This window comes from Apteryx mantelli, chromosome 4 (genome assembly GCF_036417845.1).
Source record: "Apteryx mantelli isolate bAptMan1 chromosome 4, bAptMan1.hap1, whole genome shotgun sequence".
In the NCBI taxonomy this organism is placed as follows: Eukaryota; Metazoa; Chordata; class Aves; order Apterygiformes; family Apterygidae; genus Apteryx; species Apteryx mantelli.
This window is the reverse complement of record NC_089981.1, coordinates 65,274,771-65,298,722: the sequence shown is the minus strand read 5'-3', so window position 1 is coordinate 65,298,722 and position 23,952 is coordinate 65,274,771. Positions and strand designations below refer to the sequence as shown.

At 53.2% G+C, this 23,952-nt stretch overlaps 1 protein-coding gene across 3 annotated transcripts in view; it reads right to left on the bottom strand.

Moving 5' to 3' along the window:
• The window catches only part of TMEM63C (transmembrane protein 63C), a 41,718-nt gene continuing 17,766 nt past the window's right edge, over positions 1 to 23,952 (bottom strand). For 2 of the 3 annotated variants that reach the window (XM_067296861.1, XM_067296862.1), the window contains exons 3-25: positions 16,778 to 16,886; positions 16,231 to 16,451; positions 15,120 to 15,199; positions 13,405 to 13,492; positions 10,775 to 10,812; positions 10,137 to 10,279; positions 9,696 to 9,747; positions 9,145 to 9,253; positions 8,502 to 8,575; positions 8,118 to 8,198; positions 7,637 to 7,757; positions 6,909 to 7,042; positions 6,461 to 6,583; positions 5,826 to 5,979; positions 5,089 to 5,195; positions 4,080 to 4,166; positions 3,440 to 3,505; positions 3,122 to 3,284; positions 2,519 to 2,624; positions 2,140 to 2,307; positions 1,722 to 1,837; positions 1,144 to 1,215; positions 1 to 1,007 (exon numbers count right to left, since the gene is read on the bottom strand). In XM_067296861.1, the coding sequence (XP_067152962.1) occupies positions 795 to 1,007; positions 1,144 to 1,215; positions 1,722 to 1,837; positions 2,140 to 2,307; positions 2,519 to 2,624; positions 3,122 to 3,284; positions 3,440 to 3,505; positions 4,080 to 4,166; positions 5,089 to 5,195; positions 5,826 to 5,979; positions 6,461 to 6,583; positions 6,909 to 7,042; positions 7,637 to 7,757; positions 8,118 to 8,198; positions 8,502 to 8,575; positions 9,145 to 9,253; positions 9,696 to 9,747; positions 10,137 to 10,279; positions 10,775 to 10,812; positions 13,405 to 13,492; positions 15,120 to 15,199; positions 16,231 to 16,428 (2,493 nt within the window). In that variant the 5' untranslated portion in view covers positions 16,429 to 16,451; positions 16,778 to 16,886 and the 3' untranslated portion in view covers positions 1 to 794. The remainder of the gene's footprint in view (positions 1,008 to 1,143; positions 1,216 to 1,721; positions 1,838 to 2,139; positions 2,308 to 2,518; positions 2,625 to 3,121; positions 3,285 to 3,439; positions 3,506 to 4,079; positions 4,167 to 5,088; positions 5,196 to 5,825; positions 5,980 to 6,460; positions 6,584 to 6,908; positions 7,043 to 7,636; positions 7,758 to 8,117; positions 8,199 to 8,501; positions 8,576 to 9,144; positions 9,254 to 9,695; positions 9,748 to 10,136; positions 10,280 to 10,774; positions 10,813 to 13,404; positions 13,493 to 15,119; positions 15,200 to 16,230; positions 16,452 to 16,777; positions 16,887 to 23,952) is intronic. The other variant, XM_067296863.1, reaches the window with a different exon arrangement.

Genomic DNA, 23,952 nt, shown 5'->3' with positions numbered 1-23,952 from the left:
TGTCTCAGAAGCCCCTGCTTTAATTGGCAAAGCCTTCGTGCAGCTCATGAGCAGCATGGGAGATGCACTCCTGAGCCAGTGCATGGGCAGGCAGGCACCCAGCCACACTGGGCGCCAAGGGGCAGTGGAGAGCCACCGAGGGCAGCGGCAGCAGCAAGTGGGCACAGTGGGAAGCAAAGGTTTGGCAGCTGCACCTGAGCGTGGCCGGCTCCGGTGGCACCGGGGACCTGCGGGGCTGTGCTTCTCCGTCCGACACATTCATCTGAGCTGTCTGGGCCATCTCCCCCTCCTGGCGGGGGACACAGTCTCCCTCCTCTCCTCAAAGCATGGCCTTTAAGAGAGACCCTCTCCACACACTGCTGCACCCCTCTGCCCAGCACAGGTTGGAGGAAGGGAGGAAGGGGCAAAGGAGGGCACAGGGCAGCTGAGCCCGGTCCCTGGTGGAGGCAGGGAGCTGTGGAGGTGGGCTACACGGCAGGGGTGTGCAGGCTCCTGCTGCCTTGCACGGGCACCTGGGATGAGGCAAGACAGGGTGCTCTCCTGCACATCAGTCCTGCTGCCCTCCGGCCCTAGGCCCCCGTCACCACCCATGCGCAAGCCCATTGGCGAGCTGGGGCAGGCAGGCAGGTGCTGGCCCCATAGGTGCTGGTGCCGGTGCCCACAAGGCAGCAGCAGGGTCGGTGTGGTGGTGCAGGAGCCTGGGCTGGTGGGGAAGGCTCCTTCCTGACCCCCTCCCCCCCCGCACATCCTCTGCTCTCAGGCATTGCCGGTCCTCGCCACGGCAGTGGGGACGCTCACTGGTAGCGGGCCTGGCTCTCCATCACCGGCCCGGTCCTGTACTCGCCCTCCACTGCCTCCAGCTCCGTCTCAAAGCTCTGCAGGCCACCCTCCTCCCCGTCCTCCGCTGGCTCCAGGTGGTTGCCCATGGTCCCATAGGACTGGTGCGCCGGCGAGGCTGCCGGCGTCAGGCTCAGCTCAGGCTCCTGCAGGACCGTGGCCACGAAGAGCTGCAGTGGGAGACAGAGCAGGGTCAGGGCCAATGGGGCATGGGCCAGGCTAGGGCCGGGTCACAGCCACCCCTGTAGGGCTTGGAGGGTGAGCGGGGAGGGTGCGTGACACAGGGCCCTGGGGAGGCATACTCACATTGGAGTTGGGGGTGGAGGAGACGCTGCTCCGCTCCGTGTCATTGAAGGTGCTGTCAGACTGGTCGGACATCTGGGGAGAGGGAAGCAGGGAGGAAACCGGTGGCACAGAGGCAGGGGGTAACTCCCAGGGTGATGTGAGCCTGGCACCACGCTGTGCAGCTTCCCCTCTGCAGCCAGGGGTGGGCAGGAGGCCCATCCGCAGGGGTGGCCCCCAGCCAAACCTGGGATTCAGCCGAGCAGGCCACACAGCCTGGCGCTCCATGGCTGGCAAAGGCTGGCCAGCTGTGAACCAAAGCTGGGGCAGCAGTCGGGACAGGGATTGGCTGCCAGATCTGATGGGCCTGCAACCGTGATACTGGGAAGTGTGGTGAGCCCTGACTCTGTGCTGGGGTCTCTAGAGACGAGGAGCAACCTGGAGGCAGGATTGATCCGTGCCCTTGCTCTGCTCTGGACGCAACCAAATCCTCAGGATCCTCTGTGAAAACTTACCCAGAGGTGTGGGAAAGGGACAAAGTGGGATGCAGGAAGGAAATGTGCCTGGTCCTAGGAACCAGATGGGTGGCTGCTCATGCTCACCTGGTAGCTGGAAGGTTTCCGTGGCTGCAGCTTCTTCAGGCAGAGGCCAAAGAAGGAGAAGATGATGCAAGAGAGAAGGACCACGAAAGTGAAGAGGGTAACAGGACGGGTGGGACCTAGAGCAGAGAGACACCAGGGCAGCATGTGAGCCTCCAAGGGCTGCTTGGAACTTACTGCACATCTGGCTGAGTCCCATGCTGATGTCTGCTTTGGGTGTTGTGAGCTCTCACTCACTTCCCAAACACTAGCTGATACCTGCCCCTGCATCTGCTGGGCCTCCAACACTCCTTCCCCCTTCCCGTTCCTCACCCTCCAGGCTGTGCCTAACTCAGGGGTGATGTTGGCTGCTTGTCCCATATAGCTTGAGACCTGTAACACTCAGAAATGGTGGGGTGAGCCAGCCCTGAACTCTCCCTACCAAGGCGCAGGACGGAGAAGAAGAGCAGCCAGAACATGCAGAGGATGGGGGCCACCACGACCTGGCTGATGGCAGCGACATGAAGGCGCTGGTTCAGCTTGGTGGGGATGTACACGTAGTAGATGTTGTACCGGTCAACCATGTGCTTCAGCAGCATGTAGAGCAAACCTGGCAGGGAGGAATAGGAGACATTTGGGGACAGCACGATGCAGAGAGCCATGGCGCAGGGAGAGCGGGGCAGGCCCAGAAGACACCATGGAAGGGCACCCTCAGGCATTGAGGAAGCTTGTGCTCCCCCGCCATTCCTGGCGGCTGGAGCAGGCTGTTCTCAGTGCAGACAGGGACAGTGGGGCTGGAAGCACAGGAAGCTGGTACTTACCAAAGGGGACAATGATGGGGCAAGTGATGCTGTAGGTCATGACGACTGAGAAGATGCAGCAGGTCCAGGCGTACTCCAGCCCAAACTGGAACTGGTAGGCTTGGCTCTGAGGCACAATCAACAGCACTGTTACCTTCCTGCTCTCACCTTACGTGACTGGAGCACCCAGGGTGCCAAAGATGGGCCCTTCAATTCCTCCCCTAGGGCACTGATAAGCTGGATGGACAGCAGACCCAGAGATGGTGAGTCCTGCACAGACCGCACAGGAGCCAGCAGCCGGTCCCTGGCCTCCTAGGACCCCTGGTGAGGACCCCCTCCTTCATCAGCCCTGCAGAGCTCATCCTCCCCCAACCCCTCACACAGTGGGGTGCCTGTGCATCCCAGCTGGTCCTTGCCTCCCCAAATCCACTTTTGCCTCTGCACACCTCACCCCCACAGGGACAGGACCAAGGTCCAGCAGCGTCCTTTACGTGATAGTCTCTCCCCACATGCCTCCCCATAGGACCAGGAAAGCCTGAATTTCCAGCCAGCCCCTGGCAACCGAACACATCTCTGGCATGCCATGGGGGCTGTGTGTATGCAGATGCAGCCAGAGTCACATACCCGCTTGATGTGGAGCCGTTCGGGTTCGGACTTGGCAAAGCAGAGCCGGGTGGCGTAGACAAGGAGGCCAGGGACGCGCAGCAGCTCCATGGCCGTCCCAATCAGGCTGGAGGTGACGACGTAGTTGACAAAGAAAGCTCCGTTATCAGGGAGGAAAACGCACCTGCCCCCAGAGACAATGAGGGAAGAGAGTGAGGCCATGCAGGCAGCTGGGAGAGCCATCGGGGCAGGAGGCAGCTGGGGATGGAGTCAGGCTCTCCCCACTCGCCCAGAGTGCTGTGTGGACCAGTGCAAGTCAGGGAGCTCCCTGGTACTCACTGGAACTTGATATCAGCCTCATCCAGAAAGTGCATGTCAAAGAGCCAGCGGAAGAAAAGATCCAAACTAGAGGGAGGAGAAGAGGAGCAGCTTAGAAAGAAAGCAGAGGAATATGAGGGGAATATCCAGCAAGCGTGTGCATTCCATGTGCACAGAGTCAGTTTGCTCAAAGGCAGCTCAAATGATGTTATTTCAGGATCCATCAATGGGGAGGTTTCATAGGCCAGAAGAACCTGGCACAGCTGTGGCTATGCAAAGGCTCTAGCAGAGTGTTGTCCCATGCCCACCCGAATGGCTCCTGTGGTACAGAGAGACTCTGCCACTGATTCCCTGGCTCTCATGGGGCTGTTAGAGATAAATAAACAACAGCATATTGCCCTGGAGTTAGCCGTGGCAGTCTGGCAGGCTCCACAGCTGACCCATTCTCTGCAGTGGAGTTTTCTGTCTGTGATAGTGCTGGGAGTGGCTGGGCACTGCTACAGAGTGAGCATGATCCTCCCCAGACACAGCCGCTTTTCAACAGCAGCTGAAGTGATTCCTACCCCTTAACCTTTTTAGACTCATTTGCAGCAAGGAAAGGAGTCTGTGCATGATCTCTATCCCGCAGGTGAGCAAAGCAGCACGGCAGGTTGGCCAGTACCTGGTCAGCCCCAGTGAAGGCAGGATGATGACCATAAACACCAAGAAAAAGAAACACTTGTGCATTGTGAGTTGATTTTCACTTGACCTGGGGAGAGGAGAAAAAAAAAAGAGAAGAACTTTGCACTTTCTAGAGGCAGATCAGGAGGTCAGGGTGAGAGAAGGTTGGGCTGGGGTCTAGCTCTTTACCAAGGCACTACTACCAGCCAGAAAAAGTCATGTACATTTGAGCTGTGCACCTGCAAGGGCCTTGGAAAACCTTTCCCCAGGTTGTGAAGGATTCACCATTAGGAAACGTGCTGTCATGAAAGCTCTTGCTCTCTTAGTCTCTCACAGCCTTCATCCCTGACCCCTCCTAACACAGTATCTGCTGGTCATGCATCTTGTGCAGGGGCTGGCCCAGCAAGAGAGAGCTGAATCTCTACCCTGGATGCAGGAACCAGGGATACTTTCCCTGCCCTTGGGAAGACGAAGGGAGGATGGGTGCAGGTAAGGGGGCCAGGTTCCTGCAATGAGGGGACTCAGCTGACCAGGCACAGGGGGCTGGGACTGACAGAGAGTCAAGAGAGAGGGAGCAAACTGTAGAAGCTGAGCAGTAGTGGCACTTCCTCTGCTAGGAGGTTTTGAGCAACCTGAATCTGCACCTTCACCTTGCAGGTCTGGAAGCACGGCTGGGGTGTGCCTCCCAAGTCAGAGCCATAGCCCTGCCATTGCAAGTCCCTCATCACACCATCCATTTTGCTAATGTCTTCAGACCCTCTTAAAACCAGCTCCGTTTGCACTTCTTGGCACCCTGAATGTGTTCATGGCCATGGCAAGGAAATGGCTCCTTTGGGCATGAGCTGGGGCCCTTTCTTGGACAACAACCATGGTGCTGTGGGGATCTGCCGCTCTTTGAACCTACTGCCTGACTTCCCACAGGTTGGATCCAATGAGTCCTACTGAGGTTCTTCCCATCTAATGCAACCTTGAGTAACCTTGTGGGGAGCATTGCAGCTGGGTCCTGTTACCTTGTCCAGTGTGACTCGAAGAATGCAGAGTAGTAGACAATGAAGGGCAGGAAGACGGAGAAGGCCCAGAGCAGCAGTGTAGGGAAGAACTGGGTGATGATGGGATTCTGCAAGAGGAAAGTTACCGGACACCTGCTTAGGAGCCTGCTGGCTTCAGGAAGGAATGAGCTGTGCCTGCCCATGCTGACACTGCTCAGCCATGATGGAGGCAGCTCCTCAGGCCTCCTGGCACAGGTGCACCTGAGAATGATGTGTGCAACTGGGCTGGCTGGTGCATCCCCTCTGGGAGCACTGCAGGGGCATTTGTTCCAGAATGGAAGAGTGTGAGGACAGCAAAAGACACAATGGACATGCTCTAAGACCCAACACTCTCACAACAGCTCGCAGGTCAATGAGCAGAAGGGTGATGCATTGCTGGCAGCTTCTAACATCCTGGAGTTGTTCCCACCCCTTTCCTTCTGCACAGACACCAAGCTGTCCTTCCCTGTGGACACAGCAAGCCTGAGGCACAGGCACCCAACCTCAGGTATGCACAAAGGCCCCGGAACTCTGCCATCAAAAACACATATGAGAAGGGGGAGATGGCAAACGGTGGCACAAACTCTCCTTGCCTCTCATCAACAACTGTCCCAGTGATGGCTCACCTCCTTGGGTCAGCACAAAGCCAGGGCCCTCCCCCAACACAGACAAGCCTGTGAGACTCTTTGAGGAGGCTGGCACTGGGCCCTGTCAACTACCTTGAGGCTCTCCACAGGCCGTGTGACATTGAACATGTCCATGGTGTTGACGATGATGGCCGGTGTGGTAAGGAAGAAGAGGAGAATGAAGAGGCAGATATTAAGGAGGATAAACCGCACCCACCATGATGTGCCACGGACCGATAAATTCTCCCTGTGAGAGAAAAGTATGTCTTGGACATGGTGCAGAGGACAAGTCAGGCATCCCTGAGCCTCTGAATGTGCCCTCCAAAGCGTGCTACCACGCTGCTTCCCAGTCCCTGCTGTATGCACTGACCCTCCTGGCCGCCCTTGCTCTGAGCCCACCCTCTCCCTGCTCCCAGAACCGCTGCATCGCTGCTGACAGAGCCCCTGAAACTTGAGTATCACAGCAGGAGCAGCTCCGTGCTGCCAGAAAGACTCTGGAGGCAGGCCAGAGAAATCAGAGGCTGGCAATCACCCCCAAGCCTTGCTGGGCCAAGTTCTGTCACCCTTAGGATGATCACCCCAGTCACCACTAGTGATTTCTGCTAAGGCCACAGAGAGAGGGATCTTCAGCCCCTGCCTGCCCTGAGAAGATGCCCTGTAGCTATGGCCATAGATTCTCCCTTTGCGTGGCTGTTCTTCCTCCTGCCCCAGCCCTCAATGGGATTTACCAGATAATATCACTGGGCGCAGGAGCATAGCAAACACCCCAGTGGTGTGACTTGACCACTGTAGTCACAGAGGATTGCTGAGGGTGTTTACGACAGCGGATATGACTGTAGTCCTTCAAAATCCTGCAGGAGAAGAAAGCCAAGGGGACAGGTCTGAGCCAAGGGCTCAGGACTGCCCCTGCTTCCCTCCCCCACTTTTTGTAACACTTTTCCCACAACCTCAGGCTGTGGTCCTCTTGCAGAGCAGTCCTGTCTTCAGCTGGGAGACACAGCTGGGACAAATCCATCATTAGTTTTGGCTAGAGGAGCCAGGGAGGTGCCCTGAGATCCCCTTGCTGTCCCCAGAGGCAGTGGCCCCAACCCCACTTCACCCCCAGCCTGGCAGCAGTGTAGTTTATATGCTTGGACTGGCAGGGTCACAGCCTCTCCCTCGGAGACAGGCACTCACACAGCCGTCATCCTCTCATCCTGGAAGGTGACGAAGGCCATGTCGAGCCGCTTGAGTGTGATGCGATTGCGCTCAGCGTTGAACTCATCTGTGAGTTTCTCCTCCAGCTCCCCATAGTACTGCTCAGCATCCACCTGTGGGAAAGGTGGCTTTGCAGAGCTCTCCTTGCTGAGGGCAAGGGAGAGAGCAGATGGGGGCAGGCTCACAATCACCCATCCAGGACCAGGGCCCCCTGAACATGCAGGAGGGAGAGGAGTTCTGCCTTCCCATGCCGCGCTGGAGAAAGATTGCAATCTCGGATTCAAGAGCTGCCAAACCCCATTTGGGGAGCGCATCAGCCATTGTGGGCAATGCGTGCAAGTTGCTGTGTGTCACGCCAGCCTCTCTAGCAGACACTACTTGCAAAAGAGTGGCAGAAGCTGTGTTGTGGAGGCAGCAGTCTGGGCTGCAATGGGAAGCTGAGTGCCTTTCAGTACCTCGGTGCCTGTCAAGGCCTCAAAGGACAGTGCTGGGGAGAAGATACTCCCAGGTGTCCTGATGCCCCTTGTGGATCTGGGGGCTCCTCAGCCCTGATGTTCATGGAAAGAGGGAGATTTCTGAGCAGCCCATCAGAAATCAGTGCGATGGGTGAAAGGAAGGCTCTTGGAGAGGCTCTCCTGCTGTGAGGCAGCTTCTGGCCTCTCTGCCACAGGACATGCTGTCTCCAGCCCCGCCTGTTCCCCTCCTACCTGCTCAAAGCCACAGATGCGACAGCAGAAGATGCGGGCACAAGGGTGGGTTTTGATCGTGATCTTCCCCTCTTTCTGTGCCTTGGTGGTGAAGTAAAGTCGCCCCTTCATTGCCTTGCGCCTGCCAGGAACAGGGCCAGAGATGATGGTTTTTCAGGGAGTTCCCCTCTGTCTCCCCCAAGGAAGAGAGACTAGCTCTCTGAAGTTGTTGGGCAGGAGCCATTTCAGACTTCCACAGCCACTTTGCCAGCTTGGGACCACTGTGGTCTGAGCCAGCTGTCCCCCCTTGCCAGGCAGGCTCCATCTGGCACAGGGGTGCTGCTTGGCTGAATCCTGCAGGTCGCCTGAGCATAGCCAGCAAAGCTGCGGGAAACTTGCCCACCAGGTGCAAACACCAAGGCTCACCAGGGCATGCACATCTGGGCCATACCGGTGCACAGAAAGGCAGAGCTGCGGGCCAGGGGCCCCAGCACACACTCACCTCTCCGCATCCAGCTTCATCAGCTTGCGCACGTCGAAGCAGAACTGGACATTGGTGACAGTGCAACTGGGGTAGGCCTCGCTGCAGGCATGGAGACACAGTGACACTGGGAGCTGGGGGGACGAGGACAGCCTCCCCTCCCCCAGAGCAGGGGAGCTCACTGCCAGTCCCCTGGCTTCCTCCTCAGCAGGGCGAGCCAGACTGGCAGGGTCCACCAGCCCTGGTCAGACCCCTGGCAAGGCTGTGTGAGAAGAGGCCAGCTGCCTTCTCTGCACCAGCATGGAGCCGTCCTGCCTGCAAGGACTGCGGCATGTTGCCTCCCTTCAGCACATGGTGAGCACCAGCTGCCCTGGTGAGGTGAGACTGGCATATGGTGCTACTCACTGGAAATGCTTGATGATCAGGGAAGGGTCTGATATCTCCTTGGGAATCCGGGTGACCATCAGTGTCCGGGCGACCTGGGGGAGGAGAAGGGGGAGAGGTGACGGATGGGGGCAGATGGTCTGCGGGACATCTTACTGCCATCCTGCTCACCTGCACATTGTGGCCAGGGTCACTGCTTCCACTATATGGATGGGGAAGGGATGTGCACAAAGGGAAGGGATGAGACTCAGTACGATCCTGCTCTCATATGGTGACAGAGATAGGAGAATGATCCCTCATCCCCCCACCTACCAGGAGTGCTGGCTGCCAGCTGTGGAGTCTGAGTCAATGCAGACCTGCTCAAAGCCTGCTCCCAGACTCCAGAAGCACGGCTGGACATTACAACCTCACAGATAGCTGGACACAGCAGAGTTTTAATCTCAGCAACAAGCCAGCAATAAGAGACAGTTTTGCCTCTGGGCTGCCAGGCTTTCTCCAGAAGCTTGAGGAAATCCACCTTATCTTTCCCTGCCTGCCCAGTGCCAGACTGTTTGTAAAGCTCTCTTTATATATTGGGACCATCCTTTCTGTAAAGCACACAGAGTTGTCCATTTGTGCTGAGAAAGGCAGAGATGATGGCTGGCAGAGGGGGGAAGTTGCTCACCTTCTCGTTCTCCCTGTATTCAAGATGGACAGAGTGATGAGCCATGCAGAGAATGGTGAGGATGAAATAGATGAGGGCGAAGATACTGTGCAGCCACAGGAGACGGTCCCTGGAGAAGACAAAGGCTGGATCAGCTACCCATGCAATGGGCACGTGTCACGCAGACCAGCTCAGTGCTTAACACCATACACATCGCTGCCTGGTCCTCCTGGTCCTTACAAGGACTGCAAGACCCATTCCTCGGGGGACTGGAGGGGCTGCTTCCAGGGTGTTAGCTGAGATACTGTAGAAATGATGCTGTCCAGGCTACTCCTGATACAACCTTTGCTGGTAGTAGGGGTGTAGCAAGCAGTGCAAGTGTGCTGGCTGCCACAACTGTGCTTGTGTGCAGTGCAAACAGACACATGGACAACTGCAAGTAGCGTGCTGCTCACATGTATGGACCCCTGGCACAGTCAAGGGGCTATGCCGAGCATTATGCCTTGGCGCTCCCAGAAGTGCTAAACACAGCAGCAGCACACACAGTCCCCCAAGACATGGGAGCCACATACTGTGTTGGGATGTTGGCGATGGTTGTCCGCCCAAAGTGGGTGGGATTGTTTCCTGCAAGAGAAGAGGAGAAGCAGGAAGGTTACAGGAATACTGTGCAGTGTGTGCTCCCAGGGTAGCTGCTCTGGTGGCCCATCTTTGCTCCCTTGTCTCCACTCGTTTCCCAGCTCCCTGCCCAGCCCCTGCCACCCCTGAAGTTCTTGAGCCTCTTTCATTTCTTCTGACCCACAACTGAGCCTGATCCTTGTCTATGGGGCCAGTTCCTGGCACAGTCAGACTGTGCGAGACCAGCCCTCCAGATAGCTTAATTCTGCTCAAGTGTCGGCTCACAACAGCGTGGCCCTGCCCTCCATCCCTGCAGTGCAGTACATGCTGCTCGCCCTAAGGCTGTGGTCGTTTGTGTCACGCTCCTGAATCACTCCCAAACTGGGGGAAGCACCTACCCAGGAGGTCCCCCGAGAAGTTGACGGGCAGGATAACAGCCACGGAGAGCACACAGACCAGCATGAGCAGGACCAGGAGATGCCGCTGGAAGGAGAGGTATGTGGTGGCATCGATCCCACATTTACTCTGAATCTCCTCATCCCTGAGGAAGAGAGGTGGGTGCAGGTTAGTGCTGGTGGTGCTGCCTCCCCTCCTCTGCCGCTACCCCCATCCCCTCCCCACCCCAAGGACACTGGCTGCTCCAGCTTTGCAAAACCCACAGAAACTCATGATATCCTGCCTGTGGCACAGAGGATTCAGGCACAGAAGAAATGGGGGGAGAGTCTTCAGGCTGCCAGCCCATCGCTGGACTTGCTCTACTAGAAGAGCTTAAAGCCCTTTCTTTTGGGACATGAGCCTGGGGGCAGCAGAGCCAGGGAGGATATGCAGAGAGGATCCCTCTGCTGCCTCTCCCTGGCGGGTGTTTTAGTGGAGCTCCCTCCGCTCTCCTCCATCTCTGGTCCCCGCGAGAGCTCACTCAGTGGTGCTGAGTGTTAGGTGGCTCCAGAGCCAGTGACCACCTGTGGGCACCAGCTCCCTAGGGCTGGGCAGTGGCGGGGTGACACCAGCGAACGCAACGCCCGAGGCATGCACTTACTTCATTTGGTAGATAGAAATGAGCCAGGAGCAGAATCCCTGGAAAGGAAGAGAGTCAAGATGAACTGGGAGCGACCACTCCAACATCCCCATGTGGCACTGGGCTTGGGACATGGCTCGTGTGAGACACTGCGGAGGTGGTGCAGGCCCACAGGGGCTGAGCCACACTCTGCTCTTGGCCAAGCAAACAGAGGAAGAGCACAGGGCTTTCTGCGGGTACACCTAGTGCAGGGGCTCAGCTGCAATAGTGGCCAAAAGCAGATGCTAGAAAAGAGCAGGAAACACAGTCGTATTTCCGTCAAAGAGTCTCCCGGCTTCCATAAATTCTCTTCTCTGTACCTTTGCTCATAGTGCCAAACATGCAACATGCCTTTTTGATCACGGCTAACCACTGAACCAGCACTGCCATAGAATAATATAGGACAATGCCAAGATCTTGTTCTTTACTAGTAATAGCTCTGAACCTGTCACTGCATGTAATATTTGGATTTTTCTCCCATATACATTATTTCACGTTTACCTACACTAAAGTTCATTTGAGGTCAAGGTCCTTCTGCAGTCCTTCCCATCACAACTGTGCATCAGTACACTCTGCTCCCCACTCTGCCCCCTTTTCAGTCCGTTTATGAAGACCCTGAAAAGGAAGGCCCCAGGCAGATCCCTGGGGGACTGCCTTTACCCTTTTCCCCTGTGAAAGCTAACGGCTTATTCTTCCTCTCCATTCCCTGGCTTTATCCATGCCATGACCTCTCCTACCCCACAGGTGAGCTTCTTTTGAACAACTGCAGTGGGAGACTTTGGAAACACAAGCAGACTCCACCAAATCTCCCCGTCCCATGCGCCCGGCTGGCTCCAAGGACCCTCTGTAGCTCTGAGGCCCGACTGCCTGTCACGAAAGCCAGGCTGACTCTCCTCATACGTCACACTCAGTAGTTCTCTGCAAAACAATTTCTAAGGATTTGTCCATATGGATGCCAAGCTCACTAGTCTGTAATTTCCTGGGTTTTACCAGAAACCTTCTTGAAAAAAACAGCATTGCATTAGCCAATTTCCAGCTCTCTAGGACTGCCAGTTTCAAGGGAGAGGTTATGCAATACAGTTAATAGTTCAGCTATTCATCTCGGAGGTCAGTGAGAACTCTTGGGCGAATATTGCTCTTGGGAATTTGTAATAGTAATAATAATTCATTAAGTTGTTTTTTCTACAACCTTATCCTCCAACCCCACTTTCAGACAGATCCTCCAGTACATACGCACAAACAGAGAAGGCTTCCCATGTGGGAATTTCTTCAAGCCCTTCTACACTGAATACAGACAGAAACTTGGTTTAGATTTCCTGCTACAGTCTTACCTTGTCAAGCAACCATTTTTTATCTTGAACATGTATTGATCCTACCAACTCTCTTGCAGGTTTCCTGTTTCTGATGTGTTTGAAGAACAAAAAAGTATTTGTTTTTATACCTTCTACAAATTTCTCCTCAAAATCCCTTTTTCCTCTCCTGTCTTACTGTATTTTACATCTAGCCTGGCAGAGTGTAGATTTTCCTCATTTTGAGGAAATTTTAACTTTTTAAAGACTGTCTTCTTACATCTAGTAATCTCTCTTAACCTGCTGTTTAGCCATACTGGCTTTCCTTTTGGTCTTTCTCAATTACTTTTGATAAGTAGTATACGCTTGCCCAGAGCATCCAGTACAGCATCTTTAAATAGTCCGCCTGCCACCTGCAAAGATTTTACTTCTTTAGCTTTCCTGCCTAGTTTTATTTTTTTAATAATTTTTTTTAATACAGCAGTGACTGACTTTTCAGCTTTTATTGCCAGAAAAGGAAGAGAAACAGACTGTGAAACATGTCAGTCCGTGTCTGTAGCTAGTGAAGCCTGTTTTGTGTCTGATGCCACATAGGGAAAAAAAGACAACTTCAAAAGGATGTGCTTGCAGCCCACCAATACCCCAGAGGTGGGCATGTGGGCAAAGGGAGCTAGTAGTGCTCCCAGGGGCTGGCCAGGGAGGCAAGGAGGGAAAACTACAGGCCAAGGGACTCGCCTGGCCTCGCCGCTCCTCCTCCGGAGAAGGGCTTGACTGCTTCATGTCCTCTGTGCTTTGGGGGGAGCAGGGTGCCTTTCAAGAGCCATGCAGAGAAATTCCCTTTCCCCCAGGGCAGGTCTGTGGGGCAGCTCCCTTAAAGCAAGTACAAGTGGCCTGTGCCCTGCAGCAAGGCTACACAATCCTAGGGAGGACTGTCCCACCAGGGGAAGAAACATCCTTGCAGGAGCGCAGAGCAAGGCCCCGGTGGGCGTACAAAGGCAGGATGCTCCAACTGGGTCCCTGCGGCCAGCACCAACAGTAGCGCAGCTAGGGATGGAGACCCTGGTGGGGAGCATCCCCTCCGAGCTGCCCCTCATGGTAAGTGCCCAGAGAACCAAGACAAATCAGGACAAAGAAACCCTTCAGCTTTTCCTGGCACACAAAGAGCAGCTCCCAGGCCTGCTGTTAACTGGTGTTAAAGAGGAAACACTACGCTTGAGAGTTTAACCTCTCGCTGTTAACTTCTGACCTGAGGTTCCTCTGAATAACAGCGTCTCCTTGGACAGAATAGAGCTGGCTTCCTCACCACATCCTGCGGATACTCACCACATCTTTGTTGTCTGTGTCCAGGGGACTGGTCTCAGATGGGGACTTCTCTTTCTCACTCTGCTCACCGTAGAAAAGTGACGTCAAACTTTGAAGGAAGAGGAAGAAAGGAAGGAGTGAGGCATGAGAGAAGAAAGGAGAGAAAGAGTACCCTTGGAAAAGTGACTTGCACCCTTCCCTCCTTGAGCTTTTCCTGGGAAATCAGCCAGGCTGATAAAGGGTTTGTGCACACCAGGCTCAGTGGGTGGAAGACGTGTTTGGGTTTGAAATTATCAGGTTGGATGAGTGAATACAGAGGCTGCTCAGAAGGGAGCCTCTGGGAGGCAGGATTGTTTGGAGCATACAAGATCGGTACACTGAGCCCCCCAGGCTCTCCTGGAAACGCCTGTCCATCTCCACACATGTCCTGTGCTGGAGCCTGGACATGCACAGTGCCTGGAGGGAGGCCACCCCAGGCTGCCACACAGCCGGGGCCCAGAGTGTTGTTGCTTGTGGAGAATTGCCTTAGCTCGAGGACAATGGCCTAGTGAACTGGATTTTTACATTCCACTGGTTTCAGCCTTCTTAAATGACATTACAATAAAGGAATCTTAACCAGATTTTGCATTTTAAATCTTGACTGCCCCTTTGATCTTTCCAGTGAAAGAAAACATTGCCCATCCATTTCCAGACTTAGATCCAGAGCCCAAGTCCAGGAGAATCCAGAGAAGAGAAAAGATGGGAAAGAAGCCTTTAGAAAGTTTGTTCCTGCGGGCAGCCCAGGCCTTGCAGGGACCCCTCCTGCATGTACCAGCCTGTGGAAAGAAAGATGCGTTGTGGCTGGCCTGGGACAAGCAGCGCTCTGGGTGCAAGCAGCTGCAGGCAGCTGTGGTCAGTGCAACCTACCAGGAAATCTGGCCCAGCTTTGGCCCAGGCTCTGCTTTAACTGTGACAGTGGCATTTTTTGTGGCAGTCTGTGCTTAGTCCTGCAGACAGGCCAGGCGGGCCCCCAGCCTGCCTTGGCGACATGAACAAAAGTGTTATTGCTGCCTATCTCCCTCCATCTCCTTCTCTGGCCAGCCCTTTTTAGTCCTCAGAGTGCAGCAAGGAGTGAAAGGTGACTCAGTGCTCACCAGAAAGCAGCTCTTGGGCCTCTTTCTTTCCCAGGATGGTATACTCCCTGTTACCAAGAGCACCGTCACCAGATGCCCAGTGCTGTTACTCATAGGAGCTCCATGTGCTTGGAGGGATTCAGCTGTTTTTGGTGTGGAGGGGAAAAGGCGACTATCAGAAGTGCTGCCAGCCACCCCTGGCAGACCACCACTCAGTCCTTGACAAGGAACACATTGTTTAACCTGTTTGGGTAACAGTCTCTACTGCCTTTTCATTTCCCATAAAATGCTGCCCCTAAGCAAAGCCTCAGCTCTGAACCTGCAAGAAGGAATCAAAGCTTGCCTGGGGTTTCCTTCTCCCTGCAGTGGACCATGCCTGTCTGTTCCCAGCCAGGAGAGCTGGCCCCGATGGTGCAAGGACAGCCAGGCCATTCCCAGAGGAAAGGAGGACCAGAAGCACCTGCTCAGCTCCCATGTGGGTCATGCTGCAGCCCCAGCCTCTCTGCTGGCCCCTCTCAGCCAAGAGGTTGGAGCTGAGGGCTGTGGGGCTGGCCTGCTCCCGGGTTGGGAGGCACCTGTCTGGCTGGAGCCTGTCACTCACAGGTGGCCTCGTGCCCTTCTCACCTATCATTGTCCATCAGCAGCGCCAGGCGCCCGTAGTCCCAAGCTGCTTTCCGAAGGCAGGAGAAGATCAGAAGGAGAAGCTGCAATAAGAGGGAAGAGGAAAGGTAAAGGGTCTTGCTGTGGGGTCTCGTCACATCCCTCTTTTCTGTTTTCCTGCTAACAGGCCCAAGCACATACAAAATTTGCCTCTCAAGCCAGCCTCCTCCTGCACCATGATCTCACTACAGCTGGTGGAGGATGGCAACACAGACACTGACACAGCACAGGTGACCCCACACAGCCCCACACATCTCAAATGCACCTGTACCATAACAGACCCCTGCAAGTGGGAGGCAGCTATCCCTGAGGTTACGGCAACCACCACTTAGGCGGCAGCCCAAGCGGTCACCTATTGCCTACCACAGTGTGGGAAAAGCTGTTGCCCCCCCATACTGTACGACTCACCCACACTCTCCCAAATAATGGCCACACTAGCACACACACGGCATGCATGCTCACAGCTAGCCTCTCCTTGGGGATGCTACATCCACACACAACCTCACCTATAGCCCCCAAGCTAGGTCCACTCTTCCCCTCCTTGTCAAGCATCACTGGTGGGATGAGTAGCAGAAGTTCCCGTGTGCATGGGTGGCTCAGCCCCTGACCCATTGCACCATGTCACAGTGTCCTGAGCAGGCAACCTACAGCATTGCTCCACTGCACCATCCAACAGCACCAGCAAGAGGGATTTACCGGACTGGTGTAACTGTAGCCACCAAATCCCACCATAGCAATTGCCATCCTACAGAATCAGAGGACAGGGCTGAAAGGCTACTTGGAGCACACCGAACTTGGTAGCAGGACATAAAGGCACCACAACACCTTCTGGCCCACCTTCCTGGAGCACTGTCTCCAGTTAACGCATGGAAGAGAAGTGCCAAAGGGTTTCATTCAGGACACAGCCACTACTGCTTTCTCAGGGATGCCTCCTCTTAGAGAGTTTGGGATATGGGGAATGAGCTTGCTAGCCAAGGAGGCCATTTCCAGCCCTAGTGCTTCATTTTCCTCTAGAAACTCTGTGGGCATGGGGGAGTGATGCCCACAGACATGGTGCCCTTCCAGCCCCGCTCACCAGCCAGAGGATGAAGTTGATGGCGAGCACAGTGGGCACGCCACCAAAGGGCAGGCCTTGCAGGACAGTGCTGTGGGAGCGAGCACTGAAGCATTGCTCCTCTGTGCTGTTTGCCAGGGTGTCCAGGAAGCTGAGCACATCCAGTGAGGTGGGGCCGACACTGTCCGGCATTGGCTCCACCGAGTACGCGCTGTCCATCGGTGCTGCAGTGGGGCCTCACCCTGCAACACAGGGGCTGGGGTGAGAACAGGAGAGCTTTTGCTGGAAAAGGGCTGTGGCTCCTCCAGGTCCTCCACAGAGGTCTGAGGAGCTCCCAAAGGGTAGGAAGGGGATGGAGCTGGCTTGTGGCCTTGGAGCAGAAATGCCAGAGCAATCAGAACAGAACTGACTGAGCACACCCTATACTCCCATCTTCTCTAGTTCCCCTTCTCCCAGGGAAGGGCTGTGGGACACAGGGCAAGAGGGTGTGCTGAAGAAATTTCACAGCTACTTCATTTGCTTTCCCCACTCCCTTAAACCCCATGCTATTTGGTTGTTTCCATCATACCTGAGACAGGTCCCTTACCACCTCTCCCTCTCATTCCTGGAAGCTGGGTTGAATCACAGCCACCCTGGTGCAGTCAGCAGACAGGAGCAAGGATCATTTGCTTGAACTTCTGTTAATAAGAGCAACAATGACATTAGCAGGTGGGCTGTTGGGGCTACACTTGCTTTGCTCCCCGCATCCAGAAAGCTGCTGTTTGTGGGCCTTCCCCCAGCCCTCTCTCTTCTCCTCTAGCATCACAGCTGATGTGATCTGAGAGCCATGGGACCTCCCTTATATCTTCCCGCCAGAGCAGGACTGCTACTTCCAGGACACATTGAAGTCTTTAGAAAAATCAGCTTCTCAAAATCCTAAATGCCAAGGTTCCCCCCACTTTGCCTGAGTGCTGATAGCGTGGGCTACAGTTCTCATTGAAAGGAAATGCTTTTTTGCTCTTCACTTTCTATAATTTCATCCCTTTCTTCCTGGTGCCCTTGAATGCTTCCCTTTTTGTCCTGGGATTTCTACCTTGCTGCTGTGACTCCCCTCGAGGTGGCAGCTTTCCACACTGACATACAACGAGCCTTTTCAATTCTCCCTCATGCACTAGACACCCCTGTTGTTTTGAGACCTTGTCTAAAGCCTCTTACACGAGTGCCATGCACTGCAGACATGCTATTGTCACCACAGCCTGTGCAAGAACCACATGAAATCTCACTGTGCCCATTAACATGGACTCCTGTGAGTATTGTATTCAAGCCACTGGGCATTCATTCATCTCCCTCCTTTTTATCTATACTCCAGCCACAATCAGGACCCCACTGTGACCCCTGCAGTCACCCAGCAAAAGTTGATCTCTGTTGCAAAATGCTCACAGTCCACACAGACAGGACAGACAAAGAGAAACAGGAGCCACAGCCCGATTCAGGAGTGAAGGAAGATGCAAAGACCTCAGTGGCCTGGACATGCCAAGTATACATGGTGTTTTTTCCCATCAAGACCAAACTGGATCAATTCTGCTTCAACACCAAAGGAACCCTGATTGAGAGGCCCTTGGGGAGCACAGAAAGAATGCACACAAAATGTATCAGCTTAGAAAGGGGATTTTCTTCAGATCTACATGGATTTGCTTTTGTTGGGAAACATTTACTTTTGTTGTGTCAGTGTGACAGATGGGAGACTACATCAGCATGTGGTTTTATGTGCACTATTACAGCCTCAGGCTCTCTCTGTTTGAATAGGCAGTCTCTTGCTTGAGGAGATTATGGTCCTGACCTAAAGTTCTTGAGAAGGAGACCAGAAATGCCCCTTCACTGTTGAGCAGAGCAGGTAGGAAGGGGGTGCTGGGGTAGAAGCGGCACAGATTTCAGGCCTGAAACACTGACTGTCTTTGCCCTTCACATCCAGAGCAAGGACAGATAAAGAAGGAGGTTTTGAAATAGACAGTTGACAAAAATGGGCTTTGACAGTCTGACAAATGCAGTCAGGTGGACATAATGGATTCCCAAGGATATCTTGAGAGTTTAGGCTTGAAGAGCTGAAGAACTAGTCTTGGTGCCTGCTATTTCCAAATTAAAGAAAGTGACCTGCTATTTCTTCTGAAGCCTAAATTCCAGCCTAGAGAAAATCTTCACTGGAAGCCACAGAGTTGTCTGGGGAGCTTGGACTAAGGCTATAGCTCAGCAAAGCCTGAGGGTCTCCCTACTCCAGGGTTAGGCTGATATCTGGCTACCTCCATAGGTGCTTCAAAGAGATGTCAGAAGCCGCTGAACTACAGGCATCAGGATCCCCAGGACACACAGACCCATAGCAGTCACTCTTACTGTATATGTGGTACGTTGTCACCTGGGGCACTGGATTCAGTCTCTGCCCATGCTGCTCCCTGCAACATCTTCACTTCTCTTTGGAGGTTTTCCAGCCATGCATGCCTTGATCTGACCGGTCTATGGGATCTGGAGACATCCTAGCCCAAGCTGGGATGGCTGACAGGGTAGCTCCCAAAAGGAGAACTGCCAGGTCACCCTCTGGGATGGGCTGATACCTGCTCCTGGAGGGCGTACCAGCAGGGTCAAGGCTAAAGTACTATCCCTGGTGTCATGTGTGAAGTGAGGAGTGGGCTGGTAAACCCTCCCCGTAGTGCTCTCTAGTCATAGCTTACATCCCAACCAGGGTAGGGAAATCCCAAGTTTTGAGGCCCAGTGTGGCCCGGATGAGATAACAACCTCTGAAAAGGGAACTCCAGCAAGGGGAGTCCTGTGGAAAATAATTGGGCCACTGTGACAAGCTGCAGCCCTCTCCCTCAGCCCAGTTGCCTCCCGCTTGCTGTGAAACCTCTGGGGCTGCTGGGGCCTCTGGCCAGGGGCAGCCCTCTCCTATGAAGATGCTCTCAATCTGTTCTTCCTCGTGTGCATGTCTTCCTCCCTCCTATCCTCATGTAAACAGCAGAGCCATCACCATCTGGCATTTTCAGCTGCTAAATAATTCATCGCCTTTTTGTTAACAAGGAGAGTGTGTCTGTGACCGAGGGAGCTGTTGGACCTTCGGTGAATAAACAAGGGGACTCTTAGCAACCTCTAAGTCCCTTCTTTGCCACCACTCCGCTGCCAAGAGTTAAGATCCTGTAACTCGTTTCTAGGCACAGTGTTCACGTTCCTAGGAGGAGCATCACAGCATGGCAGGAAGAGAGCGCCATGGGGATCAGTAAAGGCTGTCTTTTCCTGTCAAGCCCTTGTTGCTGCCCCCTTTCCCCAGTAGCAGATTATATTTTGCTCCCAGTGGACAAAAAGCAAGGGGTTCCTCCTCCAGATGCTGCTAGTCATCCCACTCTCCTGTCCACATGCAAACCTGTCCAATGTTTCCTCTTCAATGCAAACCTTCACCCACACAGTCCATCCAGCTCCCATCTCTTCCCCACCACACCAAACATCACTTTTTCAATGACAGTCTCACTGCACAGAGTAATTTTAGGGACAGAAGAGCCCTGAAGCCACAGGTCCATCTTCTTCCCCTCTCTCCCAGGCAATTCCAACTCCACTGCCCAAAGGAGCTGTCATGCCTTGCTCAGTCCCATAGCACAGCCCCTGCAGCAATTCGCAGCTCCTCCAAAGCTGACCTCAAGCTCATTTTCCTGCCTTTGTCCAGCTCCCTTCCCCCTGAGATATGCCTGGATAGGACACCCATCTCCAGATACCCAAGCGGCACCTTTCTAGATCATTTGTTTCAGCTAATCTCACCTTTTATGGTGCTGATCATATAGAAGCTTATGCAAATTACATAACTGCAGTGTTACCATTAAAATAACCATTGGGAACAACCAGAGAAGTAAATCATGTAAATGTTCTAGGAACAGCTCATGCAGCAAAAATGGCAAGAAGAAATTTCTGCTCATGCACTCCAGTAACAGCTTGATCTCAGACCTGTAGGACATGTTCAACCTCCCTCCAACTGAAGAAGATATATTAAAAAATAGCACTTTGAAGTGATGCATATAGTGAGAGAATCACATGGACACTGTAGGTCAGAGCTAAGGTTACTGTTAAAACCCTTAAGCTAAATTTTCATATCAAGCTTATGAGATAATTCAGCATTTTGAAATATTCCGGCAACAGCACTCTGCAACCATATATTAAAGGTCTAAGCAAGAAAAAGATAGAATCACTAGACCAGTTTCTATTCCGGTCTACATCACTGACGGTGTCATTTTGGGTAAAACCCTTCCCCTCATTGTGCTTTTCCCTATCTTTAAAAAGCGGAAAGGGAATAATGATGTGAATAGCAGAGCTGGGTGGGTGCATTCTCATCCAGAAGATGTTGCAAGCACTCCCCATTAGTTGTACAGGAGACAGTACCGCCACATGCCAATCAAAGATAGGAGTCTCTTTGTGCCAGATGCTGCCCTGAAGTAATAACAGTGACAGTCAACTGAAAAAAAACACAGGAAAGGGCAGTATTACATCTAGGAAAATGAAGCAATAATATACAGGCAGAAATCACAACATATGGCCTACCCAGTCAAGGTCTTACCTAGAGGAAAGATGCTAAATTAGGATCAGGAAATGTGCAGAGTAATAGAGAAAGGCTATCTTTATTTCTCTTGCTTGCAACGGCTGTGAATGGACAGTGAATTTATGAGGTTTGCCATTCAAGGTAATTTGCTGGATAATTTCTATGAACCATTTCCAGTGTGACAGGTTTGTCTCGAATATTCAGTGCCCTGTTTGTTTTGTTTATACACCAGCATATGCTTCTCCTCTCTGGTTGGGTGGGCACTAATCCAGAGAATCAGATTTCCAATTAAAAATAAGACATTTCTTTTATGTGAATGTGATTTTTAAAAATTGTCTTTCCCTTAAGCACCCTGCCAACAAACTCATTTGCTAAGATATTCACGGAAAGCTGGAGTAGCAAAACACCAAAACAAAGTCTTGGGAGTGCTCAGATGACTAACCCAGGCTTTCTTGCATGCCTGTACTCACTCAGCCTTGGCCATCCCTCCCTGGCAGGATGAGGATTGCTCATTTCTGTTTGCAGATCAGGCAGCTGAGACACGGATCTATTGAAGGAGCTGCCCATGGTCACAAAAAGCCAGCAGAGAAATCAGGGTTAGAAAGCAGGTGTTGGATTCCTGATGTCTGTTAGAAACCAAGCCTCCCTGCTACCTGACAACCTTTTCCACCTTTCTTCCTTTCCAAGGGAGATACGCCCAGGCTGCAGGAGAGCAAAGTGAGGACAGAGGTAATGATGTGATCAGGTTAATATCTTGATGTGCCGAGGCCTGGGAGGAGGAGGCGAATCTCCAGCATCCGACCTTGGGGGACTGTGGAGGCTGGTGGGGGAAGTTAGGAAATCCGAGCCACTGCCACTGACTCAGCACCACAGAGCACCACAGCCAGGAGGGATTAATGACCCTGGGCTGGGAAAAGGCACATCAGTACCCTGCACTGGAACTCAGTGAAAGTGTGACAGAGGCAGTTTTGGCACCGAAGGACACAGTGACCTCTCCGTCACTGTAGCTCAGTGCATGGGGATAACAGGCACACCACAGGCTGCATCCAGCTCCAAGAGGGATAAGCACAGAAGGGCAGGAACACAAAGATGGCCCTCCAAAACCCCATGTGGGTCCAAGGTCTTCCTCACCAGCTCTCCCTTTGCCTTGCCCTCTTAGAGTAATGGCTTCTATCTCCAAAAGGCATAGAGACTGTGTAGGATAGGATGACCTTGTTGGCCCAACCCTGCCTGCAACATCCGTGTGCGTGGGAGTGTGGGAGGGTGCAGACCCTGGAGCTGCTCTGCTCCCCACTTTTCCACCATACAGCCAAAATCATAGGACCTTTGCTCCTCTTCTATATTTGCCCTGTGTGTTCCCCCATCCTTGGTTACCCTCCTCTCAGGCCATGCCTCTGCCTCCAGTGGGAGCAGAGTCATCTGGTACCTCCTTGGTCCTTTCTCCTGGTCTTAGTGGGAATTTGCTCTCTTCCCACCACTGCCACATGCAGTTTCCTACTCAAACTGGCTTTTACCAAGAAGTAGCACATTGATGAGGACATCTCCCAGCCTCACACCACCCAGCCTCATGCCAGCCCCCTGCTCACCACTAATCCATGTCAGGAACACGGGGCTGACAGAAATCACCACTCCTATTTGCTGGGACCTGTGATTTCTGCACAATCTTTTCTGGCAATCTTAAAAGCTGGGCTCTCCCTGGGGGCTGTCAAGAAGCAGGCTTTAGAACTGATTTCTCTTGGGAATACCTCTGAGCGTGCTGCTCTGCTCCGCTCCTCTGCAGAGTTGCTCTGCAAGGTAGGCCCCCAGCTGTGGCTCATCTCATTCTTCTGAGCCAAGGATGCTGCTGGCAGGCCACAGCTTTCCTCAGCATGCCACGTATCTTCCCTTTGGAAATCCACTGAGCACAGCTGCCATGGTGGCACAGACTGGCACCAACTCTTTGACAATGCTCCTGCCAAAGCAGGCTGGTACGCAGATGCCCACTGCCTCTTTGCCACAAGCAACATCAGTCTGTGTAGTGTTAGCTGGCATGCTGTGAGCTGGTCCTTCCCTCCAGCACCAGGGACATGGGCCAGAGAGCAGGCTGCACTGAGAGAGATCCCTGCAGGACAAACTTTTCCTAATTCCCGGTGCTGCTCAGCAGGGAACCCACCAGGGACAGCTTTTACCCAGAAACAATTGGTTGACAAGCATTAACTCACTGATGCAGAGAAGTTTCCTGTGTATCTTCCTGCACTGCCTTGTCAAGCCCTGTCACCAGGCTCCCACAGCCCACATTTCCCATAGAAATCTCTGTTTCAGTGGACAGCAGCTAGACATTCACTAGCCAGAGTCCCACCCTACCTCTGTTGTCCCTGCTGGAATCTCTTTGGAAACTGCTAAGAGATTATGTTTCTCTTCTGTCCCCTTCTCCCAACATTTGCAGTGGTCTCCAGCTACATCAGGCCCCAAACATGATCAGGAAAACCACCTCAAAATCAACACCCCAACTTTCTCAAATAAATCTATTTTATGTTTCTCTTCCACATCCCCTCCCTGACCCTGTTACTTGTTTGTGCCAACATGTGCGAGTCTTCCATCAGGCTGAGACCTCAGAAAAGAGGATATCAATACCTCCAGCCATATTCCAGCCATTACGCCTATGAGTCACTCAAGGACTTCCACGGACTCTTGGTGGGAGAAGTCTCCCTTTTTATTGCTGCTACTTCACTGATCTAATGAGGCCTGCAAGAGGAATGTATGACATTTCATGACCACCTTCCCCTCCCACAGCCTTTTCTGAGTGCAGAGATTTCATCATGAGGAGCTCAGGATGACTGAAACCTCAGCAGATCAGCTTCTTTGAGCTGAATGGTTGTTCCTTTTGAGTGCAAGCAAAAGGAAATATTAGAATTGCTCTCTAACCAAGCAACTTCAGCAGAGACCACTCTATAAGATCACATTTCTCCCTCCTCTGGGGGGAAAGGGGTAGCAAAGGGCTCCTTGATCATCCTGGAGAACTAGAAGAAAGGAGTATTCCCTTTGCTTTTGAAGATCTGGCAAAACTCAGCAGCAATTTTACTGAGAACAGACTAAAAGCATCTCCCTCACTTCTGTAATTCACTCGACTTGTGAAGCTCAGTGCTGCAGAAGGATATGGAATTGCTTTGGGGTGTTTTTTTTTTCAATGGGTTGGACAAGTCACCTGGAATGAG